General features: G+C 39.9%; 1 protein-coding gene across 1 annotated transcript; it reads left to right on the top strand.

The window, feature by feature from the left end:
• The first annotated feature begins 2106 nt into the window (after positions 1-2106).
• LOC124799321 (general transcription factor II-I repeat domain-containing protein 2-like) lies at positions 2107-3362 on the top strand. Its single transcript, XM_047262910.1, has 2 exons — positions 2107-2155; positions 2261-3362. Exons 1-2 carry the CDS (start codon positions 2135-2137, stop codon positions 2789-2791), a joined length of 552 nt encoding a protein of 183 aa, XP_047118866.1. The 5' UTR covers positions 2107-2134; the 3' UTR covers positions 2792-3362.
• The last annotated feature ends 9085 nt before the right edge of the window (positions 3363-12447 follow it).

The raw sequence follows: 12447 nt of genomic DNA on the forward strand, positions 1-12447 counted from the left end.
TGTAGTTGAGGCAGTCTCTTTAGTAGATTTGTGCTAATCCTGCCAATAATATGCTGTCTCTAGTTCACCTCTTATCACAACAGTTTCCATGTGATGATCCCAGTTTCACTTGTTTGTAATTGCAGTACCTCCGTATTTAGTTGAATCTACTATCTTTAAATTTGTGTAATTTATTGTGTAACCAGACTTAGGAATTTTTTTTAGTACTGATGTTGAGGACCTCTTTTTTTTAATTGCTTATCGTCAGTTGCTACTTTTCACACTATGCAGATATCTTGAAGCCTCTTCGTATTGTGTGCTAAATAGTTTGCATAGATTAAGAATAGCAGAGGATCTATAAGATTTCCCTGAGAAACCCTATACATTACTTGGATTTCGTTAGGTGACAAACTGTTACCTTTCTGACAATCATGAATCTAGTCTCACAACTGAGACAATACACCATATGCACACAATATGATTAGAAGTTGCTTGTGAGGAACAGTGTCAAAAGCCTTCCAGAAATCTAGAACTGTGGAATCAATTTTGAATCCCCAGTTGATAGCTTTCATTACTTCATATGGATAAAGAGCCAGTTGTGTTTACCAAGAATGATCTTTTCTGAATCCATACTGGTTATTTGTCAGTAGAGCAGTTTCTTCGACGTATTTCATAATTTTGGAACACAGTTTATGTTGCAATTCGATGTCACTGGTATGGTTCTGTATTTCAACATATTACTTTTACTTTAGTGTGACCTGTGCAGTCTTTAGATATAAGTTTTTTTTTCTATCAAGTGATTGCATATAATTGCTCAAAATGGAGCTATTTCATCTGCATACTCTGAAAGGAACGCAATCTGGAACAAAAGACTTTACAATATTAAGTAAATTATGTTGCTTCACTCCACTAAGGGTATCTACTTCCAAAGTACTTACTTTGGCAGCTCTTCTTGATTCGAATTCTGAAGTACTTTCTGCATTGTCTTTGGTCAAGAAAGTTTGGAAAACTGTGTTTAGTAGCTCCACTTTATGGTGCTGTCATCGGTAGAATTGCTATCTTGCAGTGATGGTATTGACTGTGTCTTGCCATTGTTATAATTTACATTTGACCAGAAGCTCTCTCGAGATTATCAGATTTTGAGACAGGGTTTCATTGTGGAAACCATTGTAAGCCTTTTATCCATTCTGGATTTTGAACACTGCGACTGCCTTGTTAAAGGTTTCGGGAATTACGGCAATCTGTCACCGTTTTTTCTTCAATTTTTATTTTTTTCATGACCAGTTTCGAATCGCCTGGCGATTCATCAGATGATACAATTTTGTTAGGAGTATTGTGGAGGTTGTGCATTGTTTTTATTCTTGTGGCAGGCACTGATCTGGATGTTACAAAATATAAACAAACCAAAGACACTCTGGTTTGTTTATATTTTGTAAAGTATGTGGGAGTCGCTATCGGTGGAAAAGTGCCTGTTTCACTTGATATTTAACAATACTGGTAAGCACACATTATGTTTTCCAGAGTAGTGCCTGCCACAAGAATAAAAACAATGCACAACCTCCACAATGCTCCAAACTAAATGTATCATCTGATGATGAATCGCCAGGCGATTCAAAACCGATCATGAATAAATAAAAATTGAAGAAAAAATGGTGATTGGTTGCAGTAATTCGTGAAACCAGTATAAGCTTCTCACATTGAAGTCTGCACTGAGTTTCTACTCTGCTTTCCTCAGTCTTTCGTGACACTGCTCGGCACGGCGCGACATTAGACTAGCTGTGCGATGTGACATCTTTTCATCCGGCATATGGTGTGTTAGTTGATTCGCAGTGGCAGCGGTGTTTATTCCTCGCTATTTGTTAGCCATTCGTAGGAAGTTTATAAGTACTGTACAGTGGTTGTTGCAATGGAACACACGCTCACAAAGAGGCGGGGTAGTGACACAACGTCATGAGCCTTCAGAGGTGAATGGGAATTGCAATATTTTTTCGAAGAGAAGGATGATAATTCTCAATGTCTAGAATGCAGTCTCATACTCGCCAGGCACCACAAATTTGCAATAGAATGGAATTATAACACCACACACAAAGAACTTAATGATGTAGTTGGGGCTGATAGATCAAACAAGTTGGCGAAATTAAGAAGACATAGTGTTATGCAGCAAGACGGACCGAATGTGAGTACCCCTTACAAATCTTTGTTTTTCTGATGTTTGTATTTGTACATATTTGTTATTAGAATTCGAATTTAGATTCACTCAGTTTTTGTTTCCTTTTTTTAGCCTGCAACCGAACATAGCGACCTGTCTTTAAGAGCAAGCTACAAAATAGCGCTCAAAATTGCAAGAGCGAATAAGTCTTTCAGTGATGGTGATTTCATCAAGGAGTGTATTGTTGTGGTGGCAGAACTCTTGACACCACTGGAAGTAAAGAAGTTTAGTGAAATTAGTCTTTCCAGACAGACAATAGCTCGCTGCATAGCTGGTATGGCAGCGGATGTCTACAGGCGGTTAATTGATAGTGCCTGCAAGTTTATTGCATTCTCGATTGCTTTGGACGAGTCGACCGACATTTCGGACACGGCAAAACTAGCGATTTATGTTCGTGGAGTCGACACAAATTTGCACGTGACGGAAGAACTGTTAGATTTAGTACCAATGAAAGACACAACGAGGGGTACCGACTTGCTAAAAGCAGTTGAAGAGGCAGTTGAAAGCCATTGGCCTGAATTGGAAAATGTTGGTTTCAGTCACCACGGGTGGAGTGCCAGCAATGCGAGGGGCCCAAAATGGGCTTCTAGCATTGTTGCGTAAAAAACTAGGACGATTGACAGAAGATTTGTACGGAATTCATTGTTTTGTACACCAAGAATCTCTTTGTGCTAAATATGCAAATTTGGAGCACGTGATGAAGTTGGTAGTCACCATAGTAAATTTTTTGAAGTCTCATGGCTTAGTACACCGTCAGTTTCAACAGTTTCTCATGGAACTGAATGAAGAGTACGGAGGTGTTATTTACCACTGCAAAATATGTTGGTTAAGTCGAGGGGCATGCCTCGAAAGATTTTTCAATTTAAGACGCGTTATTGTTGAGTTCCTGAAGGAAAAAGGAAAGGAGAGCCAAAATTAGAAGATCTGAAATGGATTGCAGACCTTGCCTTTTTAGTTGATCTGACTGCACACTTAAATGCTCTCAGTAAGACTTTGCAAGGTGAGAAGCAGCTTATTTCTGATCTGATGGAAAAAGTGGATGCATTTAATAAGAATCTCGCATGTGCTTCACTTAGAGATGACACACAAAATGGAAATACTCACTGGATCGCCACATCTTCTTTGTCATAAGAAACTGCAAGGAAAAAATAAAGTGAGTGATAACAGATTATAATAAAGAAACAAAGAAAACAATTTTTGATTATCAGTTATTTGTATTTCTTATAAATTTGAGCCAAATGACACTACGATCCAGTACACTTGTTAAAGATCACGCCATTTGGAGGTGATGGGTACTGTTGCTTTGTAGGCTAGAGGCCCGATTGGTGAGTTCATCCTGGACCACAATATGTGAGGTATTGACAGCCCAGTCCATTACAGCAGAGCCCAGCAGGGCAGGGAGAGTGAGATGTGGCAACATCAGGTCAGACTAAGCCTACTATGCGGACCAGTCTGGCTGAGACGGATAGGCTAACACAGACAGGCAACACGCGATGAGTGCCCGTGTGGATTCAAAACGAGTTGGCAAGTAAGGTGATCAAATGAACCAAACAATGACACCATGCCAACAGGCTGGGTAATATGGGACACCACTGATGGTAGTATAATGTAACTGGAAAATATTGCATTAAGTACGCATTTAGATAAGAGAGTTCATGGTATTGTTTACTTTCCTTTGAAATGAGGGATGTATTTCTGCTTCAACCTAGACTTATTTTCATAATGTGGAGGTGAAGACAAGCTCTGTTATGTTCTAAGGAAACTTAGTGTTTCCAGTAAAGGAAAAGAAACAAAATTTAACCAGTGTTAAACTTAACTTTTTTTTCAGTAAAATAATTTAACTTGTTTAGTACCTTTGCAGCTCTCTGTTTTGAACAGGATAAACCAATGCTACAGTTTTCATCCTTGGTGTACTTGTGCACAAGTTGTTGCTAAATCAGCTAAGTGCGAACTGCCCATTTCACATATTTATTTGCATTTTTCTCTGTACTCTGCAAACCACTGTGAACTGAATGGCAAAGGGTATGTTCCATTGTACCAGTTATTAGGGTTTCATCCCATTCCAGTCACATATGGAATGTGGGAAGAATGATTGATTAAATACTTCTGTGAGTATGTTGTAATTAATCTAATCATGTCTTTGTGATTCCTATGTGAGTGATAATTATGGGTTGCAGTATATTCTTAGTCATAATTCAAAGGCATTTTTTTGGAACTTTGTAATAGGTTTCCTTTATCTATCTTCAAGAACCTGCCAGTTCAGTTTCTTCAGCATCTCTGTGACAATCTTCCATCGGTTGAACAAATCAGTGACTGTTTGTGCTGGCTTTCTCTATATTTTCAATAACCTCTGTTAGTCTTTATTTAGCACGGGTCCCACACACTTGAAAAATATTACAGAATGGGTTGCACAAGTGATTTGTAAGCAATTCCTTTTAGAATAATTGCATTTTCCCAGTGATCTACCAATAAACTGATGTGATCTTTCCGTTTCATATCCCTACAAATTGTTATGCCCTGGTATTTGTAAGACTTGGCTGAATCCAACAGAGACACTCTGATAGTAGAGTCATAGGATACTATATTTTTTTCATTTTGTGACGTGCGCAAATTTACATTTATTAACTTTAAAGCAAATTTCCAATCTTTTCGCCACTCTGAAATCTTATTAAAATCTGACTGAATATTCATCCAGCTTCTTTCAGACATCACTTCACTATAGACAATTGTGTCCTCTGCAAAAAGTTTGAGGTCATTAATATACAACATGAGCTGCGAGGGTCCAAACACACTTTTTGGGGCACACCTGAAGTTAGTTCTGAGCCGTTAAACACAAGATGAGTGTCACTTTTCAGTGTAAGCTTTTATGGATCATTGCGGATGACGGTGATCTGGTCTTAAAGAAGGTAATGTGTAATAAACGAAAAAGTGCAGTGTCAGTTGCCAAGTGAGGAAAATGATTAAAAGGGATGTTCCGTCACATAGAATACGAAGATCATCAACATAGATCATAATCCAGAAATGAATTGCTGCCAAAGTAAGGGGTGTACGAAAAGTGTTGACTAGGTCATATAGAAAGAGGTGAAGTGAGGAGGAATAAATGTTTCTAAGTAATGAAAGCACAGAGAATACTCATTGTATGCAACTTGTCACTGATATAGTCACTATTATGGTTGTGTCAGAGGTTAGGCTGTTTGACAGGACTGCTCATTTGAAGCACTGATAGATCAACAGACTCGGAAAGCCTTCTACAGAGTTCAGTTTCTATTTTCAAATATTATATTATTTCCAAACAGATATTTCTGTGACCAGTGAGGCTCAACTTAGTTTATTACTGTATACTGTACTTGGCAGGAAATACTATACATCACTTTAAGGTCAATGTGTAACAGTGTTTTTGTTGTTCCTGTCTGCAGCTAAACATGTCACGTTTATGGCAAGTATCAATCTACCTTTTATATGTCCAGATGTGTCATTTAATCCTGGTCTCACAGTCTACTGGTGTTTGGGATCCTAAATTAAAGAATGTACAATGGAAGGGCAGTTCTAGGACCTCGAGTTAAAATGTGTTGTAAACAAATAACAGAATACATTTTTGTTGCAGCTGTCTAGTAAGGGCCAGCAGCTCTCAATAAATGCTAAATAATATTATTCGCACTTCGTATGAGATTTTAACTGGACACAACCAGGGCTGGTTTAAGGCCTAAGTGACACATACCACTGCTTGGGGTGCCAAGCTGAGAGGGGCACCAGAGGCACCACAGGTGTACAATTTCTATACAGTATCTATCGCAAAAATAGCGGCCAACTGGGGTGCCAAGCTGAGAGGGGCATCCAAAGTGCAAGATTATATACAGTGTGTGTCACAATGAGTAGCAAAAACTGCCACAGGTGAACATATATGGAGGAGAGAGAGGGGGGGGGGGGGTGTAGAAGGGGGGAGTGCCAAATGACAAGTTAATTGTCCGGAATATTGTTCTCAAACTGGCCAAGGAAGAACATCTAGAAGAGTACACAGTAGGTAAGAAGGTGGCCGATGGCTAGACATACAGCAGCGAGAGACAGAGCCCCCTGTAATGCACCATAGCAGCATCCTACGATATCTGTCTGTATTACTAAGTATGAGGTGTGTATCAAACATTTAATGATATTTCACATTAGTGTATGTACAGTGTCAGCTCTTTCGCTTTTTCAATGTTCATGTAGCTAATAAAGTACACACAACAAATATTACAGTAGAGCCCCAGTATTCGAGCTAACTGTGGCTGAGGCTACCTCGAATTACAAAAAAACTCGGATAATATGGAAATATCACTGAATCAATGGGTAAATCATGATTAAATGTTTAATCAGCACAATAATGATTTAAAAACAAATAAAAAAATATAGTACAAACCTGTGTTATATTTTCATACATGGGCAGACATTTCCAAGTTGCAAAAATATAAATTACATTTTAAAGACATTGTCCATAGTCCTTTGTTTCAAAATATAACCTAATTTTTTAGCAGTAATGTCATATTGTCTTCTAAGAAGCGTAGTGTCAGCTGGAGTAGCTACCACTTGCTGCTTGATATAATGCAACGCCGCACCTAGCACTGCTGAACCCTCGGTGTGAGTGATCATTAGTACAATTTTTTCAGCCAATTCCTCATTGTCACTGCCTTTAGCAGTTTCACTAACCATTTCAACAATTGCAAGACCAGTCACTTCAAACTGTTCATCCATTCTGAAACATCACTCGCATTCACTTTTTCACATCCAGCAACAATTTTCCACAGTTCTGCCAATGTAGGTCATCTTTTGTGTACTGTAGGCATCCGTTTCATTCTGTGAAATCTGGGCCAAAAACTTTTTTAGTGTCTCCAGCTTTATTTCAGACTATGAATTGGCTATCCAGTAAGCTACATCTTTTTATTGTAGTTCTTTTTAGAAACTCTAATGGTTCCTTCACTTTCTGTTGATTTCAGAAGCTTCTGAATCAAATGTTTGTAGAACCATCTGAAGCAAACAATACCCTTTTTTCTTACTAGCATTGTAAAACACTTTGGTCCATAGACTATATTGAACTTTTCACATTTGGCGTTAAGAACAATGCGGGAATACCAGCACATTGCAATTCTTCCTTATCAGGGTATGAAAGAGCGTTGTCAAGTGTTAAGATTGCTTTGGAGGCATTTTTTCATTAGGTATCTTTTGGTGTCTGCAACAAAATCTTCAAATAACTACTACTTCTTTTTTGTCCATTCAAGCAGATCATTTTCAAGAAGCAGATCTCCACTTGCAAGAACTGTTAACCTCTCTTTAAGTTTTTTGCAGCCTGGGGCAGCCATTTCTTCTTTTGACGCTAGAGTTTTAGGAGAAAGCATCTTATACTAGGGTGGTTTGAAGGGTTCTTGGAACAGAATAGAAAAAAAGTACTTACATCAGTGAAACTCTTTATTTTTCATTTTAGTCACCTTGTAGATTAATGCACTTGGTCCAACAATGTTCCAGTGCCTTGATCCCATCTCGAAAATGAGTTTCCTCCAGGCCTGCAAAATAGTTGTCAACTCCGGCTATCAGTTCTTTGTTTGAAGTGAATCTTCACCCACCAAGAAAAATTTTCAGTTGGGAAGAGACGGAAGTCTGACCAAGCCATATCAGATGAATAAGGTGGTAGTGGCAACAATTCATACTTTAGTTCTTGTAATTTTGCCATGGCGACGGCACGTGTGCGGGCGCGCATCATCTTGATGGAAGATGACTTTGTTCCATGCTAAACCTGGCCTTTTTTCGCGTATCTTTTGTTGCAATTTGTTTAGAGGTTAGCATAGTATTCTCCAGTAATTGTTTGCCCAGTGGGGAGATAATCTACAAACAGAATCCCCTTCACATCCCAGAACACTCGTGCCACGACCTTTCCCAATTAAGGAATTTTCTTTGCATTCTTCGATGGCAGAGAATCGGCATGTTTCTAGTGCTTTGACTGTTGTTTTGTCTTTGGAGCATAGTAGTGCACCAAAGTTTCATCTGTGGTCACAAACCGGTGCAAAAAATCTTGTTTGTTTCTTCTAAAACGGGCCAAACATTGTCCCGATATGTCCATTCTTGTACGTCTCTGATCCAGCGTCAAGAGTCGGGGCACCCATCTTGCAGATAATTTTTTCATTTCCAATTCTTCAGTTAAAAAGTGACATACCCTGCGATATGACGCCTGGCAAGCTTGAGCAATTTCATGCACTTTCAATCAGCAATCCTCCATGACCATTTTGTGCACTTTTGCAATGATTTCTGGAGTAGTGACACATCTTGACCGACCACTGTGTGGATCATCATCTTAGCTGTCCCGACCAAATTTAAATTCATTTGTCCACTTGGCAATAGTTGAATATGAAGGAGCAGAGTCCCCCAGTGTATTCTGGGAATCGGCATGAAAGTCCTTTGCTTTCATACCTTTCTTTACAAAGTACGTTATCAGTGCTCAAATCTCGATCCCCCCACTACCATTTTCGCAAATCACTACGCGGAAACAACAAAAGAGCCAGTCACTGCCAAAGCTCTCTTCCAAGAGGAGTGATGTGGCACGTGTTTACAGGCAACAGTGCAATGAATACCACGGGAACAACTTGTTTCGCTAGTGCTGACCTCTCGTTGTGCTTCTGAGAACTTTTCAAACCAGCCTCATAATTTAGCCCTGTTTCATCACAGTTATACAGCTGATCAGGAGTAAGATTTTCTTTTTGTATAATTTTTTTTTTTAATTTCTCACAAAAGTGTGTTACAACTTGAGAAACAGCGGAAAGTTTTTCATCACAAATTTCAAGCTGCCTTACACTGTACCGCTCCGTCCACCTACCCAATCATCCTGAATTTGCAGTAAAATTGTCCTCACCTTCCTGTAACTCATTTCTAAAAAATACAGCTTTTTATTGCAGAATAGGCCCTGAAATTGGATTTCCTTTTTGTCTTTGTTGACTAAACCAAAGGAAGCTTCACTCCTTTTTTCATAGTCAGATTTCTTCACTGGCTTCTGTTCAAATGATGAAACAGAACACTTGTTTGATGAAAACTTCTCAATTTTGTCTCTGTTTTTATGCCACTCTCCAACTCTCACTTCATGCACTCCATTCTCAGCAGCAAGCTTTTTTTTAATGTTTCTCCTTTGTCCAGTCTTTTCAAAGCCTCCAGTTTCACATTGAATGCCACAAATTTTCTCTACTCCTACCACTCATTGTAACATTTTAATTAAAACATTAAGAAACACAGAGTTAAGTTATGTACAGTACACTGTACATACATAAAACACTTCAAAATTAATGTAACACCGGTGGGCTCACTACAGCACAGATGTAACTAAACAAGCAACTACAGTACATAAAACAGTGGACAGCCAATGTTGTAAAATGTGTACTGTATTTTAATGACCACTGTTGCTGAGTAGTCACAACAATAGGGGTAACAATAAGGATAGTATGCAATCTACAACTGATTGTCAGTCGTCCCAATTAGTGAAGGGCCGACAAGAAAGAACAAGTGCACACCTCCTCGAAACACCTGTCCCTCTGGAATAGGAATGCATTAGTAGTCTGAAGCTAAGGTTATTTCTGAGCATTATGAACGAAAACCCTAAGTGGGACAGCTTTACCTGTATTGTGCATGGGAAATTGAAAGAAAATTTAAAATGTAACACATTTGAAAGTGCACACAAAATGTACAAACAGATAACATATGAAAATGGGTTTTTACTCTAGTTTTATGTAAAATTTTAATTTTTCTTAAGACCAGTTCAAATTATGTGGAACCTTGAAATAGAAGGGCTCTACTGTATATACGGTGATGCATCAAAAACCAGTCCTGAGCACAGGCTGCTCACCAATTACACACAAATTGTTGCCCGCCACAAGCAGATACAACAACAACAACAACAACAACAACAAAAAATTGAAAAACACATAATAATTATACTTTCATACTGACAACACAAACCATAGTTGCAATAGCTTCAAACAGTAGATGACAATTGGTGGGTGACAATGAGCAGCCTGGTACACAGGGCTGGTTTCTCATGGGCCACCCTGTTTAACAAGCAATAGAGTATACAAATGTTCAAAAGAGGCAGAAGCAAAACTGATTCCCTCTGCGGCACATACCTCAGCAGTGCCACTTCCTTAGAAAGAGAACAATTGGAGTGTGTTGTGTAGTACACAGACGGAATGTAAACTGTGATACTTCAACTTCTCCCTTTGTTGCTCGGGAACAATCAGCAACTGCTATGGAATGCCCCGACCAGTGATAATAAAAGGAAATGTAGAGGGCAGTATGTCGACTGCAGAGAAGCCTGTGCACAAATGCCCTGTATGCATTTGACAGTTCATGCAGTATGTTGTTTGATGACAGATGTGGAACTGATTAGTGTGACATTCCATGTGGTATGGCAACATGTGCTTACGATCATGAACAAGCAGTTGGACGGCTCGAAGCTTGTCAGAGTGTCACCACTGTGGCCACAGTAATGGGATGTGTCCAAAAGTTCCACCTTGTGATTAAAAAAGGCTGCTGAAGTTGGGTATGCTGTGCAAAAGCAAGCCGTTGGGCATAAATGGCCCGCCACACTGCAAGAGGATCAATACATAGCCCCAGTGGCGAAAAGGGGCAGACTTCTCAGTCCCAGGCAGGTCGCTAGAGACCTTGGAACCACTACTGGTACATGTGCCTCTACCAGAACTATTTCACAGCAGTAAATCAGGCTGGTTTGTATGGATATAGGACTGTTAAACGCATCTCACGTCAACCACATCATCATTGAGTATGAGATCATTGGTGTAGGGAGCATATTGGTTGGGGTCAACAACAGTGATCCACAATGATGTTCTCTGACAAATGATGTTTCACTATGGCAACTGAATCTGGCCACCGGCTAGTGTGGAGAGAGGGGAACACATTAAATATCACAGAATGTTCATGAACGTCTCCATTATGGTGTGGGCAGGCATTATCCACAACAACTGAACACAACTGCTTATCTTTGTGTAAGGTACCATTACAGCACAGCGGTATTGCAGGGAGATTATTCTGGATCATGTACGTCTGTTTAGGGGTGTGGTAGGCCCAAACATTCTGTCTGTGGATGAGGATGCCCACCCACACAGCCCATTGAGGTGTCAGACACGCTCCTAAGTGAAGATATTGAACGTACGGAATAGCCTGTGTACTCCCTGGACCTAAACCCTATAGGTCATGCCTGAGATGCTCTCATCAGACATGTTTCTCAACAAACACTCGCTCCCCAAACTGTGCAAGAAGTGAAAACCACCCCGAGAGAGGAATGGGACACTGTCCCCAAAAGACTTCTCAACAGTTTGGTAGCTAGCATAAATAACAAGTGTAAAATGTGCATTAGTGCCTGAGGAGGGAGTATTCCATATTGAGAGCCCAATATAGACCTTTATATTAGCTGTCTGACCTGTATCGAACATGAATGTTATTTATTTTTAATAGCTTTTTTCCCATGTGGTGAAGGCTTCACCATTTTTCAATATAAGTAAACTGCTCCACCTTTATTACATACTTACTGATTTTCATGTCACCCATCATTGCTTGTGATTATTCCTGTCCAACAGTGTCTCTGTTCCTTACAGTCAAGCAGGTAGTTGACTGGTGAATGGCCAGATGTCAGTATCCAACAGCACAGTAGTTAGGCAAGTGACCATGTTGCCATTTTCGGGTGCACTTAAGAATTGATTGCCTAGGAGCTCATGCAGGGCTTTTACCTCATAGCCCCCTCCCCCTCCCCCCCCCCCCCCCCCCTCCTTCCTCAATCTGATTTGGCACTTTGTCCATGGGCCATGCCCTGGTGCAGTTTGTGTCCAGCATCTCCTACTGACACATTGCATCATCCACGGTTCGCACCCATAGACGAGTGTTGGTAGCATCTCTGCTGTTGCTCTGCTTGCCCCGGAAGTCAATTCATTGTGGGATATCTCCTTTGTCTTCTTCTTAACCAGACTAAGTGTAGGTTCCCAGGCCTTATTAAGGATGTGGCCACTATCATTATTGTTGAGCAGTTATCGTACTCAAATCTCGATAGATTCTTTAATTACAATCCCAGATGTTAGACATCTGTGTCTGATCCTCAGTATAGTGGTAATCCATTGTGTGTAATTCTGATAGGCAATGTTCCACTACTGCTGACTTGTTGTGCTGGTGCAGTGTAGTGTGCCATTGGTGTTCTTGGCAGTGATCTTTGACAGTCTGCACTCTCCGACCTTTGTATATCA

Source organism: Schistocerca piceifrons, chromosome 5 (assembly GCF_021461385.2).
Source record: "Schistocerca piceifrons isolate TAMUIC-IGC-003096 chromosome 5, iqSchPice1.1, whole genome shotgun sequence".
In the NCBI taxonomy this organism is placed as follows: domain Eukaryota; kingdom Metazoa; phylum Arthropoda; class Insecta; order Orthoptera; family Acrididae; genus Schistocerca; species Schistocerca piceifrons.

What these genes read in the sequence shown, in the direction of transcription:
- LOC124799321 (XM_047262910.1), top strand. Translation starts at nt 2,135, where the DNA reads ATGCAGCAAGACGGACCGAAT. An exon ending in TGCAGCAAGACGGACCGAAT is followed by an intron (nt 2,156 to 2,260) that starts GTGAGTACCCCT and finishes TCCTTTTTTTAG; the next exon opens with CCTGCAACCGAACATAGCGA.